Raw genomic sequence first — 19,767 nt, forward strand, 5'->3', positions numbered from 1 at the left:
CTCCGGAGTCCCAGACAGCCTTTTCTCACTCCCAGCTAATCTCTCCAGTTTCTTTGATGAGAGGAGATAGCAAGAGTGAGTGACATCACTGGTATGCAGCCGGCGAAACACACGAGGCAGGTAGCAGGGCGAGTGAGAGGGAGTGCTTGGCTTGGCTGGAGTGCTGCATGCATAAACTCTGTTCTGAACTTCTGCATGCATAAACTCTGTTCTGAACTACTACAGAGGAGGAACAGAGGAAGGCAGGCAGGCAAAAGATAAGAAAACAAACAGAAGTAAGCAACAGTGCTGATCAAGTGAAAAAAGAAGGGAAAGATAAGAATGAAAGGGGTGGGGGTGAGGGGCGGGCTGATCATGTACTGACTCAACAAAAGGGGATGAAGATCAAATAAAATGGGATTTTTAAAAGCAAGCATACAGGAGAGAACAAGTACAATCTGTGTGAACTGAGAAATAAAATGGGGGGGGGATGAGGGAGATGAAGAAAGGGGTGGCTAGGGTGAGCTACTGACTTACCAAAAAGGGGATGAAGCTAACATAAACTGGGATTTTTAAAAGCAAACATGCAGGCAGGAGAGAGAACTAGTGCAATGTGTGTGAACTGAGAAAACCAGTGGAAAAAAGAGATCACGAGAAAGGGGATGGAGTGGGGGCTGGGTGTAGCAAGGTATGAAATGGTGAATAGAGGAGAGAGAAGGAGGGAAAGAAGGATGAAGAAGAGACCCACTAAAAGTCTTCCCACTCATGTGTGAGTACATAGTACTCCCCCCTCCCTTAAACCTATGCCTAAAAATCATTACAGTTGTAAAAACCTGGATATATATGAATGTGTGGTATGAAGGGTTAAATCTCCCACCCCATTCCCTGTGGTTTACTTTCCTAGTGTGGATGCCATATTGATGTGCAAAGTTCATTACCATAACATTACCTTTTCAAGGTAATGAGTGTTTTAGTTCTGAGTGTACTGCTTGGAGGTTTTTTGGATGATGTTTGGTTACAGTCTTCCAGTATGATATGAGATGTCATGTTTTAAGCTTCCTATCAATTAAGTTGATAAGCTGGTTTTATGGTAGCAAACATGCATTGTCCCATTTGCTAAGGAGAGCAAGGGCAGTGATTACCAAATGAAGAGAGGAGGAAAGCTGGAGGGGGAGTACTGTGTGTGTAAGAGAGAGTACTATTTTAAAAGCAATATTAAATTACTATTTTTATGCATTTAAGAAGCAAGATATTATGTATACAGGAACTTGACACAAGTTCCTGCCTGCATGTTTATATGCAAAATAGATAGATGAGGAGTAAGAAAAGACAGAATTGGAAGAATGGGGTGTAAGGTTGCAACCTATTTTTAAAATATGGTAATGTTAAATCTGGACTGGACAAATCTCAGGTGCCAGGGAGCCATGATGTCTCATCCTTTCCTCCCTCCCCCTTTTGAGCCAGAACTTCAAAAGTTAAATATTGATTAAATTCATTTTCATTAATTTCACTTTGATTTAATTGATTGATTAAGTGTTATTTTAATAATCAGCACCCTAAAAATTGACCTCGGCCCCCATGAGCCAAGTCATGGTCAGTTTTGGCCCATCAGGACATTTGAGTGGTGAACACCTGTGAACGCCTGTACTAATAGATAAACTTGAAACCCCTTTGCTAACTGCTGGTCTGGGACTAGAAACTACACACAAAAAATGTAGTGGTCCTTGAAACTCTGCATGATGAATTTAGTGGTCCTTGACTCCAAAAAGGTTGAGAAACACTGGTCTAAAGGATACACTATTACACAAAATCCCCACACTAACTTGAGGATCTCCTTCGGTACTCCTCCACTTTCCACACATATACTTCTAGTAATATCTCACTACTTCTTTCACCCCTTTAGTTGTTGTTTAACAACTCCACCATCATGATTTAACAGAGTTAGGAACATAGATAGCTGGCATATACTGAGTCAGACCATTGGTCTATCGAGCTCCGTATTGTCTTCACAGACTGACAGAGGCTTCTCGAAGGTTGCAGGCAGGAATCTCTCTCAGCCCTATCTTGGAGACACCAGGGAGGAAATTTGGAACTTTCTGTTCTTCCTAGAGCGCCTCCATCCCGAGGGGAATATCTTACAGTGCTCACACTTCTAGTCTCCCTTTCATATGCAAACAAGGTGGATCATGCTTAGCTAAGGGGACAAGTCATTCTTGCTCCCACAAGACCAGCTCTCCTCTCAATATTACTTACTAAATATCTTTGCAAGAGGGCCAGCTATTTCATGTACTACCTCTATTAATATTTTAACAACACAGAAGGATTACTGAACTGGCCAGTACTGTACAAGAAATACTCAATTTTGCTTTTGCCTAGCTTTTATCTAGCAACAGCTAAATCATATTGCAACTCTCATGAAATTGCCAGGAAATCTAGGACCAACAAATGGAAGTACTTTTTCACACAACGCATAATCAACTTGTGGAATTCTCTGCCACAAGATGTGGTGACAGCCAACAACCTGGATGGCTTTAAGAGGGGTTTGGATAACTTCATGGAGGAGAGGTCTATCATCGGCTACTAGTTGGAGGGCTACAGGCCACCTCCAGCCTCAAAGGCAGGATGCCTTTGAGTACCAGTTGCAGGTGAGTAACAGCAGGAGAGAGGGCATGCCCTCAACTCCTGCCTGTGGCTTCCAGCGGCATCTGGTGGGCCACTGTGTGAAACAGGATGCTGGACTAGATGGGCCTTGGGCCTGATCCAGCAGGGCTATTCTTATGTTCTTATCTGAATAGAAAGCTGCCTTTTTGAAGCAGCTGGTTGCAGTACACATACTTCAATGAACATTTTTATAACAAAAAATTACTACAAAACCCACCTTCCATGTAGCTAAAATGGAAACATATACTATAAATGCATTTTTTAAAAAGTCATCTTTCACTTTGAACGGAATAAGGCCGATTCAAAAGCTCAGGTCAGACATCACACCAATCTATAGTTCTGGATGCTTAACTGTGGTTTGGCACAACATCTGAATTGCCAAGCCATTGCTCCTACTCCAGAGGCCACTGCACCTAGAGGTGGAATGCTGAGCAGGCAGAAAATGAAAATAGACAAGCAGCTCTAAACTATGATTTGCTTGTGCACTGGCAACTCAAACCATAGTTTAGGTTCTAAACTATAGTTATCATATACCTAAAAAGTAACAAGGAGAGTGTTTTTTCAGCTATGCATTCTGCTTCTTGGATCAGGGACTTGTCTTGTTTAGATTCCAAGGTGGGTCCTCAGCCATAAAATGCCATTGACATTTTGCTGCTGGGCACTTTTAAAATCCTGACACATCACTGCCTACCTCCTTAATATTGACTTGAAATGATACAGTGCGCATTGTTCTACATCAGACACCTTATGGCTAATCATGAAAAAAGTTCCCTTGTTTTCAGCTAAGCAAACAACCCCAATTGAAAAGGAATCAGAAAACAAATTCAAAAGGCAACATTCAATTCTGGAAAGAGCTAGAACAACGATTTTGAGCAATAAAAATACTTTTACTCACTTCATAATACAGAGGTGGTGTTGAATCTTTGACCTTCTTTGCCTTTCCATTTCCAGCTTCCATGATCTGTAAGAAATACAGCATGACAAACAGAAATAATAGAATGAATGTCCTGGATTGACCAAATTAATCTAGTCTTTGAATGCAAACATCTTTCAAGTGACATCAAGATGAGGCTATTGCAAAGATAAAAGGGCTTTATTTACAGCATCTTTACCTAATCAGATCAGTATCTTTAATTATGGGGGGAGGGGGGAAGGGTATAACACTATATTGAGGCTTTTCTCACGACAAGACTAACCCCGCCTGGGGACAGCCCAGGAAGCGTTAGGCTGGTCGTGAGAAGTGGTGGGATCATCACGGATCCATCCACTCCCTGCCTGCCTAACCCTCTTAACTAACCTGACTGTTAGCCAAGGCTGAGGGTACACTCGCACCCTTACCATGGCTTCTGGGTATCGTAGATACAGAGACAGGCACATAGAGCGCCCATCTGATGGGGGAATCCCCAGTGCAATGAACATGCTGATAGTTGCATTTTGGGATGCCTGAAAGCTGGAACAAGAAGTTATGGTGCTGGATCTGAGCAGAGTTGCCCGTGTGGTCGCACGGGGGGCACACCGAGAACAACCTGCTTGGTCATCTGTGGGGAGGTAAATGCAAGCAGCCTTCCTCCCCACTTTCCCTCAAGCCCTTTCTCACCAATCGTGATCAAGGGTTCATTATTTTAGAAGTCAGAACATCAAAACATTTGAGTCACAGCATCCATGACAAATGGTTGTCCAGCCTCTGTCTGAAAACCTTTAAAGAAGGACCACCCACCATCCACAGATTGTTTCATTGTCATAAACTGTTTCACAACACAGACTGTTTCACTGTCAAACAGCACTTACAGTTAAGAAATTCCCCCTACTGTCTCACCTAAATCAGCTTCCTTGTGATTTCGATCCATCAATTCTAGTCCAGTCCTCAGGAGCAAGAGAAAAGTTCACTGCTTCTCCTAATTAATTAATTGTGGTGGTGGTGGTGGTATTAAAAATATTTTCTTTTTCTATATGACATTATTTTCTATGGGACAGTCCTTAAGAAGTTTGAAGATAGCTAAAGCTTATCTTCTCCAGGAGGCTTTTCAGACAGCAGGCTTTACCTCAGGTTTACCATGAGGCTTTACTGCGAGTTTGGGGCATAACAAAAAGAGGATTTTTTTTAACCCCTGACATAACTTGGGCTAGGTTCCAATACAAGAGAAAACCCTGAACTGTGTGTGAAATGCTCTCTGAAACATCACATGGACTTAGGGGTTAATCTGGCTGATATGTGCGCGCACACACACACACACACACACACACCCAAAGTAAAGTTGTGGTAAAGACACCGTCTGAAAAAGCTCCAGGTAACAAAACCAAGTTCCTTTAACTGTTCTTCATAGGACTTAGTTTTCAAACCCATCACTATCTTTGTTGCCTTCTTCCAAATGCATTCTAGTTTACCACAGTCCTTTAATTATGGTGCCCGGAACTGGGTGCAGTACTCCAAGAGAGGTATGACCAGCTAGATTGCAACTCTCTCTTTTCATCATTCCTGATTCATTTGTGTTGATGGGTTTGAACCTCACATGGATGGCTGGGAAGATGTTTGTTTGTGGATAGCACAACCACACATATCTGTAAAGATAGGTGTGGTGGTGGTATAGATGTATAGTATATAGGGTCCAACAGATCTGTGTGCAGAAAGCTGGACAGCCTAGAAACCAAAAAACCCCCTGCTTATTGTTAAAATAATTATTTGTTGTTGCATCTTGGCAAGCTCAGCTGGGAATGCAGGATTCCTACTCAGGCCTCAGGAAGAGAGTTAAACAGCAGCTGGTTTTCCTTCATCCCCTCCCTGACTCAATTTCTACACACAAGGCAGAGTTAGGGGGGCAGGAGAAGGAATCTTCCCTGGCCTGGCAGCCTAGTCTAGCCCTTGAATACTGCCTCCATGATTGAATGGGGCTGGCTCTAATGCAACTCCCAGTAACAGGCAGGGCCATAATCTGTCTTGGCTCTGATACCACCCTCACAATTATAAATGCTAAATACCTGTGCTAATATTCCTTCCCAAGATACCACACTGAAGAGCTTCCGCATTGGCACCTGCACAGCAAGAGACAGAGCCTTTGTGTGAAGTTCATCCTCAGGTTGACTCCCAACAACCATGGCAATACTGGGAATCCAGTTTTCCTATTTAAAAATGAACAAAAAGAAGAATTGTATTTATTGTTATATTCAAGAACAGTTAATATTATCTCTTTCCTCTAAATGTCATGTGCTAAGAATACAGATGTATTTATATGCAACTTCTATCTACCACCAGGTGGCAATATTATACAGAGTAAATTTTTTAGTGGATCTGATACTAACACCATTGCTTTTTGGGTAATAAGATATTATTCAACAGCAACACTCTTATTTGGATAAAATTGTGTAGTCATATTTGCATTGGCTGAGAAAAAGTTAAGCAAAGGTTTTAGATTTATAGGCCTGCAAAATTAAGAAGCACTAAAGCTGTCTTAAAGATCAAAATAAACTTCAGAACAAATAGATTTTGCTATTCATATCTACTAGACAATCACAAATTATGTTTTATTAAAATGATTGCTAAACATGTATTTCCCATCAGAATATAAGATGTTTTGTGCTAACAATCTGCAAACAAACCTTCTTCTTTTTCTACTTGAGAGCTGTCTTCTTTTCAAAATACTATTATTCTTTGTCAGAGCCTTCACATCAATTTTGCACTTCATCCCCTATGAGTGAACAACACTAGACCCAGAAAAATTCAAATCAAAAACCACCATGCCAGATGTATGAAGTTCTGGGCCAAAAAAGGGCTCCAGAAAGCCAGGAGAAAGTTTTGACAGGGCTGTTGAGCCAGAATTGTGTAGAATCTATTGTCCTTGTGTTGCTCTCTGTAATTCATTTTATTAGTCTAGGGGCTCTTCCAGACAACATTAAGAAGCCCTGTCCTGTGCTGCTCCAAGCATGATTTTACTCAGGCTCCAGATACTTCCGGAGCCTTGTGTTGAACTTTCCAGCATGAATTCACCCTCAGTCAAGTCAAGTCTTTTTTATGGTCCTAGACCAAACAATCCATACATGCAAAAGGTGAAACACTCTGTCCATATGCACAGCAGGATCCTCTGGCAATTTTAGCAGCACCACTTGCTGGCCAGCTCTTGCTTTCCAAGAAGAACTGATTATTACTTTTCTGGTAAACGGTGGTTATACCTGAAAAGGAAGAAATGGCCAGCAGGTAGCACTGTTACAATTGTGCAAGGACCCTGCTGTGCATATGGACAGAGCATGACTTCCCTTTGAAAAAGACAATACAAACCTCCTGAACTGTGTGGAAGCCAAGCCAATCATGCTAGGAAAAGCACAGGAACAGCATTTCTTAATATCTAGAAGAGCTCTCAGACTATTTGTTACTCTTTTTTTTCTACAAAGAAAATAGTATGTATGCACTGAGAAGTACCTCCTATTAAAATCAATGGGACTTGGCTGGGCAGCCTATAATAGAATGGGATTTTAGGTAAATCGGTTTGGATTAAAGTCCGGCTGCACTTGAAAAGTCTTCAGTCCAAAGTCTCTCCTACATAATCTAGAAGTCTGCTCTTTTAACACTTGATCAGGAATAATTTATAGCTTAGCCCAAATACTAACAAAGCCACTTTTGTTTTTAGACACTGTCTGCTAGCTTAGAATCATTAGTTAAAAGTACTCCTAGATACTTTTCATTATTTAATCCTTCAGTTACAATCTGGAGGACACACTCTAACTGGCTTGTGATAATATGATTAAGGCTATTACTCATTCATTTCCTGATAAGGCTGCCAGCCTTTCAACTGGCCCTTGTAACTGTCCCTCTTCCAGCAGTACTTAGCAGATGATACTGTTTATCTCCATGCTTCAGCTGCTGATTAAACCTCTGTTAAAGGCACAGAAGAAGGTCAGGCAATTTTTCTAACCAGTTGGCACCTTATTTCCTGATCTAAGACTTCAGAGTATGTCTGAGTGTGGTCATGTAATACTACTTTTACCTTTACTGGGAACAGGGCTTCTTCTGACTTACAGGCTAATATGTGTTTGGATTTTCAGGAACCTGATCCAACTTCCCAACACTTGTATACAGATATTGTATGCCACACTATATTTCAAGGCTAACAAACATAGGGCCCAGGGCCACGGTAGTGCTCAACGTGTCCTTTGGCATCCCTATCACACTTTACTTACCAGTGTGGATAAAAATCAATGCTTATTTTACAAAAAATTAAATCAGATTTTTTAAAAAATGTAAATGAAATACCAAATGCTCGCGTAAAAAATAGCATGATTAAGATTCCTCACAAACATGCTATATCAACACATTCTCACAAAAATGAATTAATGACTCTATGACACACATTGAGTTATCTACCAGTCAAACATGGGCACTCATTTCAGTTTCATCTGATGAAAATGGTTCTAGTCTGCCCAGCAGTGCCCAGCAAACTACCAGCTCTTGCTTTTGTAAATGTCTGGGTTTTCAGTTTCTGTTTTTAAGTCAACTAAAGTCACATGGTCAAAGAGCAGGCTGAATAGTAGCACACGTGTGTGTGTGTGTGTGTGTGTGTGTGTGAGAGAGAGAGAGAGATACAGCTGGGCAGAGTAATTAACACACACAAACAATATAGGAAAGGAGGTGGAGTGAAACAGTGAAAAGAAAATTGGAAGGCATTATTATTGCCCAACTCTTTGTCACAGAGAAATTGGCATAGTTTCTGGGCAAACAAGATATCCCACATGAAATGAAGAAATGCCTTCCCTGGAAAATATGTCAAGTGTAAGCAGTGCAACAACATGCAGGGCAAGTAATTAGTAAAGATATTCATAGTATTTAAAAAAGCAGGTACTATGTAGTATTTCCTAAATTAATAAAAATCAAATTATCTTTAAAAATTACATGCAGTATACCCTCCTGAATACTGTTCATGTAATAAATTACATTAATTATACCTTCCTAGATATTGTAAATGTTCTATTGAGCTGTAAACTTAAATGTTTTAGTGATCAGATCTACACCATTATTTAAGAAATAGGAAGAAATGTGATTTAAATAAGTTATTTAAACTGAAGTTTTCTCTTGCTTAATCGAAGTTCTCTCAGGGCAATTTGTCAAAACATCCATTGTGTGGACTAGATCCCACTTTATCCAAGCAATGTACTTGATGACATCCTTTTCTAAAGGGATCCATTTGTAAAGGCAATATTGTTGCTTTTGAATCTGATTGCATCATTTTGAGAATAATCATAGTAGAAAAGCAGTATACAAATATTGTAAATAAAATTGTAAAAGATAAATATGACACAATTTTCTTTTGACAGGTTACATGTTAATATACTTTTATAAGATGAAGTATTTACTCATGAATTTTACTACACAGGCAACTCAATTAAATATTTCCTTCATCCAAACTGGCTCTTGGCAGTTGTGCAGCAAAAGTAACTAATCTGAAATAACAGACACTCTAAAAGACTCTTTAAGGGAAGGAGAAAAATTGTAGCTTCATATTTTCAGCTTGGCAGTTAATCCCACATTAGCATCTTTGTTAAATCTTTTTCAACAATCTATGAAAGCTCATTCTGAGAGATGAATTTGGCATCTGTGAGTCCTCCTTCATGCAGGATCTCAAAAAACAAGTATCCCTGAGTTCTGTATATGCTTATAAAATAGATAATCCACCCTGCAAGTCAGGTGCTATTGAGACATTATATCCAATGTGTAGTTATACTGTAGTTTCTAAAAGGATACTTGTTATGAATTAATAGTGCCCCTCCTAGTAAGTTATCCTGGCTGCCCGGATGAATTCTATGTTAGCTATCTTTTATCTGATAGCGATGACAAAATTACTTATGCAGTTGCTAAGTTTTGTCTTGTTGCCATTAGAATTTGAAGTAAGAGTTTATCTGTATAGTTAGATTTCATAAGGTTTATGAATACCTGGATTAGTTTATTGGAATTGTTTGAGCTCTATGTATATATTTTTCTGGTCAGTGACCGTGAATAAACAGAACTGAACTGAACCAAGTTCTAATGAACTTCACTGAACAGCCATTTTCTAGCAGTTCAAGAAAGCCTGAGAAAGACACACTCAGCTTCATACACTTCTGCTACAACAGCTCCTTATAAAGCCACCATCACATAACATCCCAGCGCCATTGATTGTTAATAAAAACCACTTCAGCATGGAGCATATGGCCCATTTTCCTTGTTTCCAAAAATCTATAGGCACAAACTCAAGTTAACTTAATGCACAATACACTTTAACCCTTCTGTCATACAAAGCTGTATTGAACAGAGCATGGATTTGTCCCAGCCTTGTGGCATTTGTTTTAATCCACAACAGTGATTTAAAATACAGCACTAGAAGGTAATAGATGAAACACTTGTACAGAATACAAGGAGATTATTTTGTTTACATGTAGTCATAGGCATTTATGTTACACAGATTCTACATATTATATTTAAAAATATAACTCCCAAGATAGCTCAGCCCAGAAACCTCTCCTGTGTTACATGTGCCTTTTAGACATTTTTAAAATTCTGATGCTCCTTATTATTATATTTACTGCTTTTAATGTGCCTGCAATTACTAGATGTACAACAAAGGGGTTTCTTTTCTCTTTTTGAGGACAGGGCCAGCCTGCCTTCAGGTTTACAATCCCCATCTCTGCTCAACCTACTCAAATCCCCTGCACCCCTATATCCTTCAGAAATAGTAATTATGAAATTTAGCATATACTGTATACAACAGGTTTTTAAAGTGCTTTACAAATACTATGCCATCAGTGACTCTTACAACAGCCCAGTAACGTAGGACAGACTGAGGCCTGTGAAAGCAGCAATTTAACTGAAGATTAGGCTATTAGTGAATTCACAGGCAGGGCAAAATTTGAACTGGGACTCCCCAGCTCACTCTTCTAGACAGTATTATTATTGTTGTTAAGTGATGATATTATTAAGAATATTAAGAATATTTATGCAGTATATCACTTTCCAACAAGTACTCACAATATTTATCCCAAATAATCCATTTACACTATATTTTTGCCCCCAATGCAAACTACCTTTATAGTAACACTACTGCCATATCTTCCAGCTGTTCTTAATAATATTGTTTCCCCTGCTTCAAGTTACATTTCTAAAATTAGAGGAGCAGGTACCCAGCCTGCATGTAAACCCCACCATCTTTATCAGAAGCCTTTCCCCTAATTCTGAGATAAATGGGATATTAGGATAATGGTGCAGCGGGGAAATGACTTGCCTTGCAAGCAAGAGGTTGCCAGTTCAAATCCCTGCTGAATATGGGAAACACCTATATCAGACAGCAGCGATATAGGAAGGTGCTGGAAAGGCATCATCACACAGTGTGGAAGGAGGTAATGGTAAACCCCTCCTGTATTCTACCAAAGAAAACCACATGGCTCTGTGGTCGCCAAGAGTCACACTGACTCTAGGGCACAACTTTAGGATTACAGAAGTGTAAACACAAGTGCTTTTTGTTGAACAATGATGAACAAAATGATGATGAACAAAAATGATGAACAAGAAGCACTTATGTTTACACTTATGAGTTGATTCACATATGTTTGTACATCACCCAATGACTTCCTGGAAGCACCTGAATGTGTGAACCGGCTCCACTAAAAAATTTTTCCCATGTGAATTGGTTGTTGAGTAATATGGAAGCTCTAGTATGGGCAGTGTTAAATTAGCCAGTTCACACATGCAAAATATTCCCATAACATTGCAATAATGTGAAGAACAACACATGTAGAAAACAGTCCCCAGAGCCATTATCTGCTTGACTTCATGAATCCTGGGGCTGGGTCCTGACACAGATTTCCAGGATTAACAGCACATTCCTAGTATGCACTGACTGGGTTAACTACTCACAGGTAAATGTGCATAGGATTGCCTTGGCTTGCATTTTCTTGGGAGTAAGTCCACTGAACAAAGGGCAAGTGTGATTTACTTCTAAGCAAACATGCATAAAATTGGGTTGCTAGCCCCGATGAGCTCAAATTAAGTACTCCCCGCCTGTACTTGCAGCTGATACGGAGAAAATTATAGGTATCCGTTTTGGTCTGCCCAAGAGTCACAGTAGGGCATTACCCTTATTATGACCAACTAAAATGTCAGAAAGTTATAAGCAAGTTTTCTAGTTATCCAGAATTCTTCGTCAGGGGGGTTGTTAAAACAAAACAAACAAACAAAACAAGACTACTTAACTGCCTGAAAAAGAGTTCTGGAGAACTCGAAACCTGGCTCACGGTTATGTGATACTTTAGCTGCTATTTCTTTGTCCCTTTCCTAGGTCACGTAAAAAGAACCTCGCCAGTTTTCCTGCCGGGAATGCATGTGCGTCTGTGAGCCATCGGCCGCCAACGCACCTCCTCCAAGCGGGCAGTCACCAGCCCAGATTCCCAGTTCTTGGAGCCCGGCCCTGGTGTTGCGGGGGTCGCGCCTGCAGCGGCCCCGCTTTTGGGGCGCTTTGGAGCCATCGGGAATGTGCGGAGAGGAACCCGGCTCTGCGTGGGGTAGGAAGCCCAAGCGGTCACCTTGGCAACCGAGGGAGGCCCAACTGCCCTTTTGCGCATGCGCGAGGAGAGCGGCCCCGGCCGCGCTCCCAGGCCCAGCCAGTTGCCATCTGCGTCTCCCGTGGCAACCCGCGGTCTGGCCTAGGCCTCGTCGGGTGGAGTTGCTTCAGTTATAGAGCCGCCTCTGCCTGTTGTCGTGCAAAGCCTCTCCGGATTTTTTTTTCTTTTCTTGCTAGCTGTTTAGCAAGAAAAACTGAGAGAGCCTCTTCCTTCCCCGGCCAGCTGAGAGGGTATCTGGAAAAGGAACGCGATTGCAGGGGGAAGCGCCCCCACGACGTTTTCTGAGTTTTGGGGGGAGCATTGCTGTGTTGCCCTTGGCTTGAGCAAGAGGGGATGCTGGGGGCATCTGCTTCCTGTGGAAAGGGTATACACAAAGTCATTTAATATTAAAATACCTATTTTTACCCATTTACGTACTGCACATCGTTCCAGGCTGGTTTACCCAAATATCATAAAAATCACACAGTAGTTTTAAATAAATAAACATTTACCAACATTGTAAAGTAAACCTGGCCCATCGAGTTGGTGTTGGCTCCTGGCACCCACAGAGCCCTGTGGTTTTCTTTGGTAGAATACAGGAGGGGTTTACTATTGCTTCTTCCCGCGCAGTATGAAATGAAATGCCTTTCAGCATATTCCTATATTGCTGCTGCCCGATTTGATACCAGTGAGGATTCAAACCAGCAACCTTCTGCTTGTTAGTCAAGCATTTCCCCTAAAGTATATTGGGCCTTAATAGGCCTGGGAGGATCCTCCCACCCACTTTTTTTTAGTCTTTGACACAGAAAAAAGAGCAATATTGGCAATAGGGGACCTCCCTGAGAAGGGTATTCTAGGACAGTGTTTCTCAAACTTTTTGGAGTCAAGGACCGCTAAATTCTTCGTGCAGAGTTTCAAGGACCGCTACATTCTTCATGCGCAGTTTCCCGGACCAGCAGTTAGTAAAGGGGTTTCAAGTCTGTCTATCTATCTATCTATCTATCTATCTATCTATCTATCTATCTACCAGACTTCTGTACTGCCCAAAACTTGCATCTCTGGGCAGTTTAGAATGAAAATAATATAAGCATTAAAATAATTAAATTTGGAATCTTTTGCAAACATGGAATATTAGGGGTTCTTAACCTTGGGTCCCTCAGTTAAACTCCTATAACCCCCAACAACAATGGCATTTGGCCATTATGGCTGGGGATTATGGGAGTAGAAGTCCACCAACGTCTGGGTACCCAAGGTTGAGAACCCCTGACTCTAAAAGCCTGGGTGAACAAATTTGTCTCCAGTATGTCTGGAGTGGAGGTGCTTGTGATTACTCAATGGAGAGGGGATGTTGGGCCATTAGAAAAATTCAAAAGCTACATAGGGCCAATGAAAACAACATACAAGGAAGCCCCACTGATGCAAGAGGGAAACAGCATTCCCTCTCAAGGCGCCTCGACCATAACAGGCAGCTGGGTTTCAATCAACCAACCTTTGGCTGCAAACAATGAGCATGCAAGAACCAGCAGCCCTTCAAGTGGCGCCCACTGCCATACTTTTTCCTCCATGCCCCCGCACCGCATACAGTTTGAAGCTGTAAAGATAGGGAATAAGATAGCTGTAGGAAGATCTCAGCAGCACATGGAGGCAAGGCACAAGAAGGGTCCCATGCCTCCGTGATACTCTTCCTCTTCCGTGCCATGTGCAAAATTGAGGAAGTGAGTGCCTTGATTTCAGTTGGGGGGGGGTTGACTCCCAGTCAGGGACCGGCACTCAACCCTTCGGGGACCGGCAGCGGTCCAGGGACCGGTGGTTGAGAAACACTGTTCTAGGATACATGGTGCCACCACTGAGAAAGCCCTCTCTGGTTGCGAGCCACCTCACCTCTGAGGGTGAAGACACCTGCAAGTTTCCCACACAGGGCTTTTAAAGCCCTGCATCTTTAGCTTGCATCTCCTCTGTTATGGAGGGTGTGCTTTCACATATCAGGCAGATTTACCCTCAAGTCCCTGCTAGCTATCAGGGAGTACTTCACACACAATTCATGTTTTTAACTGCGTGTTCGAATGCAGCCTGATTTATATCCAGAGTAAAAAAAATCCACGTCTTGGCTTTTTGGAATAACTGAGTTTGCAGTAAAGCCTTGCAGAAAACTGCTGTGCGGAGAACCCCCTGGAGAAGGATCTCTGAAGATTATTTTGATGCAGAAACAAGTCCACAAGTCCGAAGCCACGTAATGCTTTAATTGTGCTTGGAAGTTAACCAGTGTTAACTTATTTTAACACTGAAGATATATGTTCCCAGTGCCCAGATCCAGTTAGTTAACATTAGCTGCATTCTGAATGAACTGCAGTTTTTATACAAAGACTGCCCCACATACGAAACATGACAGTAGCCAATTCTGAAATTAACAGAGCATAGACAACTTGTGTTTTCTTGTCATGTTTTCTTTAATGAAACATGTTTTCAAAATGGTAGATGGGGAAATGAGATTATCAGCTCCCTTGTTGGCATCTTTAAAAAAAATTGTTTTCAGGCTAGATCCCTCACCCCACCCCTGAAATTGACATCATTTGTTTGCCCAAGAATTCAGAGGACATCACTTCAAAACTGTTGCATTCCAAAATTGTGTGGTTTGCCCATCTTTTTGCAGATGTGATTTGAGATGCCAGCCTGTCCAGTGTGGATTACCTGTCTTTTTACAAATTAATACTTTCATTGTGGCTTTGCACTAAAAAGAGAGAGAGAGAAGCATGGTTGTGCTAATAAAAATTAAACAAGCAATGACAAGATTACTCTGGTTGCAGTCGATGATTTATCTCTGGCCAATCTCAATGCCAGTGATCAAGAAAAGATTGAACTGCTTGAAGTTGTAAAAGAACAGCCTCCTCTCCATTTTGGAATTTAGCTTTCACCCAGAGCCAAACTGGGGGACAGGGGTGTCTCTTGGGAGGGGTGGCAAATTGAGGCATTACCCCATACCCTGCACCATCCCAGGCCCCGTGCCAGTGCTGCTGATGCCAGGCTCCTATCTGAACTCGGCACCCTTGCCACTAATGGTGGGTGCTAGGCAACTGCATGCTGAGCACAGGGCCCTCCATGTCGCTAAGCAACTCCCCATGCTCGTCGTTCTGGTGCTGTTTGGGCTTGGCTCTGTGCTCTTGTCTTGCCTAATTTGTCCTTTTAATTTCAGTAGAACTACTTTGAGTAATTTTCCTCATCTTGTCAGCCAATGAAGCTAAAATGCCATTTGGCATAAACAGGGTTTTTAGGGCAAAAGGCATGTTTTGAGAGACTGAGTAACTGTACCCTAAAATGCAGTCAAGTCACACTAAGACAAATAATTAAATTTGCTGTGCTGGTGCTTTTTGTACAGTATTTTAATTCAGACCCCTAGAAAGAAAAATTAATGGTGACAGATGAAATTTGGCCTCAAGACCAGTTCTCTGGAGTTTGTTTCTGCCTATATGCTGTCTCCATATTCAGAGGTAATATGCCAGTTGCAGGGGAGCCATGACGGGACAGGGGGGAACAATTTTACTGCACTTTGATTAAGGGTGGCTGGCCAGCCAGCAGCTGCCCACCCAATAATGCCACTGATAAATTGTGAGGCAGCCTCCTCCTCTCACTTCTCCTCCACAATGCAGATTGGATTGCTGCCATCAACTTGGCTACCATGTGGAGAAAAAATATATTTCCTAACTTCAATAGGCCATAACTGAGACAACACATAAATCATGTACTTCATAAACATATTCAATTCTATTTTGAAACCAGTCAGATTCTGGACTCCCTCCACAGGTCACTTTGGTTTAAGAAAAAATGTATGGTATAAATGTTTTAAATAAATAAATGCAATGACATTAATATGGGCATTTCTGCATATATAGCCTCTTTTTCCTCAATTAATTCTCCAGCAACAATTTGTCAAGTGTTTGAATAATATTGATATCCATTTGCTGTTCCTAAGTGTATTCATTCTGAATAAGCTCTCCCACACCTCCAGTTAGTTTTGCTGTTTTTCTTCTGAAATCTCTACATGTTTGATTTTTGTTTTAAATTGTACTTTAACCTGTTTGCTGTAACAAACAGGGATTTGCTCAGATTTTAACTGAAACTATTCCACTAGTTTGTTTTAAAAGTGACGCTGGGGAATAACTGGAATAATTCTATCGGTCTATTCATTGACCACAAACCAACACAGAGTTAGATGTTCATGGGCACTGGGAGTCCTGTTTGGGCTGAGACGTAACAGCTATGGGAGATGCAACGAGCTCTGGAAGACAGTCCCAGGCAGAATGTGATTTAGGACCCAGGAGGGTCATGTGCCCATCTGCTTCTGAGTGGGTGGAGTTGAGAAAGGGCTGCACCTGGGCAGAGGGCACAAATCTTTCTTCATAGGCAGCTAGCCAAGGAGACCTTGAGTTTGTGAGGAGCAATGGAGAGAAATTGCCCAGAGACTTCAGGGCTTTTCCAGGCAGGACTATATCTGGAATATGGGACACTGGGCTTCCCTGTAGAGAGCTATCCATAAAGCAATGGGCCAGCTCTCAGCTGGTATGGCATTAGTGATGTTATAACCCCACCACCACCACCAGTATTGCATCTAAGGTGGTTTTGCAGACCAAGACCATTTCAACCCATATTTGCATGTCTACTCTTACTCCCATGCTGTGGACCTTGGGCCTGGTCGTAAATGACACTTTGAAATCAGTAGGCTTGAATGTCTAGCCATTTAATTGTGTCCCTCAAGTGTATGTGGATAGAACAAAAAGCCTTGTGGCACCTTAAAGATAAATTTATTGTAGCATAAGCTTTCATCGTCCATTAGATACATCTGATAATAGTAGTCCACCAAAACATATGCTACAATATAGCTGATAGTTTTCAAGGTGCCACAACACTCTTTTTGTTGTTTTTGCTGCAACAGACTGTTGGGGGTTGTAATTTTTATCCCCCAGTTAATTAGCAGAGCGCTAAAGAATCTACCCACTCCAGTTATAGAGCAGAATGCAGAGTTTAGCTGTTGCAGCTATTTAGAGAAGACACATGGGGATTCTTGTAGAACTAAATACTAAGTATTTATTGGTGAAGTACACTTTGGATAGGAAAGACCGAATCCTAATCTATGGGACTACATAATGAATAGGGAGGGAGGGAGGGAGATATTTCCATCTACTCTCTAAGAGGAAAGGAAGGAATTCTGACTCAGCACAGGAAATACTTGAAGAGTTATATCAGGGGTCATATAGTAGAGACAGGTAGAACTTCTACAGAGACCCTCACTCATTGTCTCTACTCCCAGTGCCCCTAGTGGTCATTAGGATAGCTAGTGCAAAAGGTTAATGCACTAGAACCCCAACACAGAATAACTCAGCTCCAGCTCCGGAAGTTGCTAGCATGTGTATACGGCCATCTGCAGATTTAAATTCAAACTAGACATATTATGATAGACATGATAGTAGAAGCTGCATTTGTTTGGTCACATTTCTTCCTCATACATGTATACAGTGGGGAAGGATAGGGTCTGATTTTAACATCAAATTTGGCACATGGGAGAGTGAATCTCAATTCTCAACCCTCAGGAAAGGAAAGGAAAGATTGTGCCATTGAGTTAGTGTCAGTTCCTGGCGACCACAGAGCCATGTGGTTTTCTTGGTAGAATACAGGAGGGGTTTACCATTGCCTCTTCCCGTACAGTATGAGATGATGTCTTCGAGCACCTTCTTATATCGTTGCTGCCCGATATATTTATATTTATTTATTTATTTATTGTTAAATTTATATACTGCCTTTCATTAAAACAATCCCAAGGTGGTTTACAGCAAAAAGTTAAACACAAGATGGTAAAAAAGACACAATTAAAATATTAAGTGAAAAATATTAAAGAAATCTGATTAAAAATTTAAAACAAAAGCATAAAAGCAATACAGAGTATAAAGAGCAGCAGCAGAGAATCAAATAAATGCCTGGGCAAAAAGCCAAGATTTTACACTCTTTCTAAAAGCTGTGATGGAGACCAAGGAGCAAATAGCCACTGGGAGAGCATTCCAGAGTCTGGGGGCAGCAACAGAGAAGGCCTTGTCCCACGTGCATGACAACCTAACCTCCCTCATTGTCGGCACCCGGAGCAGAGCCCCCTCAGATGACCTCGTCAAGTGGGCAGTAACCCTTGGGAGCAGGCGGTCCCTCAGATATCCCAGTATATAGGTGTTTCCCATAGTCTGGGAATCATACCAGCAGGGATTCGAACTGACAGCCCCTTGCTCCCTAGGCAAGTTGCTTCCCCACTACACCTCAGGGGTATAGCTATAATTGAGTGGATGGGTTCAAGGAACCTGCTCCCCCGCCACGAGCTCCTGCGGGCCCCCTAGCTCAACCCCGCCCTATTTTCTTCATTATCTCCCTCACTCCGAGGGGCCGCTGAAGAGAGGGGTGAACATGGGCTTCCTCTCCACTAGCTACGCCCCTGTCTCCCCTCCTCTGTCTTAACTTTTCCCCACCTGGCAGTCCATCACTCCATCATTACGTCTGGCATTGAGACCAGCTGGGAACAGGGGCATTGCTAGATACTTAAAAGATCCGAGGCCCAAGCCCACAACCCCACCCCCTTGATAAACGCAGTCATACCCCCTCAAATAGTACTTTTGTATGGTTGTTTTTTTTAAAAAGTCTCTAATATTATAATATAGCAAGTATGCAAGTAGAAGCTAGGTAAGGCTAGGAGCTTGCTCTCCTGCTCTGTGCAGATGCCTCTACTACTGCATTTCCTTCTGGAAGAGGTCATGGAGGAAGGAGATGGGTGATGAGATTTGGGACTCTGAGCAATTCCTTGGGGGCCTGTACCCCATTGGCCAACCCCTAATGACAACCCTGGCTGGGAGTAAAAGGAGCTCAAGCGATCAGTCTTGGGAAGGGAAGGTGGGGGAAGTGGGATAATTCAAAAGCCCATACCCAAACTTTTTTTCAGTGTTGAACTCAAGCCCCTGCACCCCTTTGATACACCATTGTGATTATCACCATCATGTCAAGTTTATTCTTTATACTCTATGCCATTTCAGTGCATAGCCAATTTCATCTTGATTTTGGAGTTTTGTTTAATTATATCCCACTTTTAAGTAATAAAGCAGCTTACAACAAGAAGTAATAAAATAATGTATCCAATAAACAGTTTAGTATTCTAATTTAGAAACTAGAAATGAAAAGAGTTCAGCTTTGCCTTTTGTATTAACTTGGTTGCTCCACAACCTCAAGCAAACAGAAGTTCCAGATGGATTAAAGGGTGTGTTGTGTTCTGGTTTCCCTTGGAAGGAAAGTCACTGCACACCTATGGTGCCTTTAGAATATTTTCTTTATTTACACAAATAAACAGGTTGAGCACTGGTTGAAGTTGAAAGACAGAATAACATTCCTAGAAATCAGCAGCAGATTATATCAGGTTCCAGAGAGCAAGCATTCTGCACTCTGAGTTTCTTCAGTAGGTTCTCTGGCCAGCTCTTGCATCTTCTAGTGGCTCTGAAAATACTTTCTCTCTGTGTGTATCTCTGCAGAAACTGCCTACTCTTTTCTTTCACT

General features: G+C 41.7%; 1 protein-coding gene across 6 annotated transcripts in view; it reads right to left on the minus strand.

The window, feature by feature from the left end:
- SPAG17 (sperm associated antigen 17) overlaps positions 1 to 14,096 on the minus strand; it is a 211,004-nt gene extending 196,908 nt beyond the window's left edge. For 3 of the 6 annotated variants that reach the window (XM_053288495.1, XM_053288497.1, XM_053288494.1), the window contains exons 1-3: positions 12,010 to 12,335; positions 5,617 to 5,757; positions 3,536 to 3,601 (exon numbers count right to left, since the gene is read on the minus strand). In XM_053288495.1, coding sequence (XP_053144470.1) covers positions 3,536 to 3,601; positions 5,617 to 5,757; positions 12,010 to 12,216 — 414 coding nt within the window. In that variant the 5' untranslated portion in view covers positions 12,217 to 12,335. Of the gene's footprint in view, positions 1 to 3,535; positions 3,602 to 5,616; positions 5,758 to 12,009; positions 12,336 to 12,707; positions 12,750 to 14,076 lie in introns of those variants that run through there. The other 3 variants (XM_053288500.1, XM_053288499.1, XM_053288498.1) reach the window with 3 other exon arrangements.
- Positions 14,097 to 19,767: the final 5,671 nt, after the last annotated feature.

Source organism: Hemicordylus capensis, chromosome 2 (genome assembly GCF_027244095.1).
Source record: "Hemicordylus capensis ecotype Gifberg chromosome 2, rHemCap1.1.pri, whole genome shotgun sequence".
Classification (NCBI taxonomy): domain Eukaryota; kingdom Metazoa; phylum Chordata; class Lepidosauria; order Squamata; family Cordylidae; genus Hemicordylus; species Hemicordylus capensis.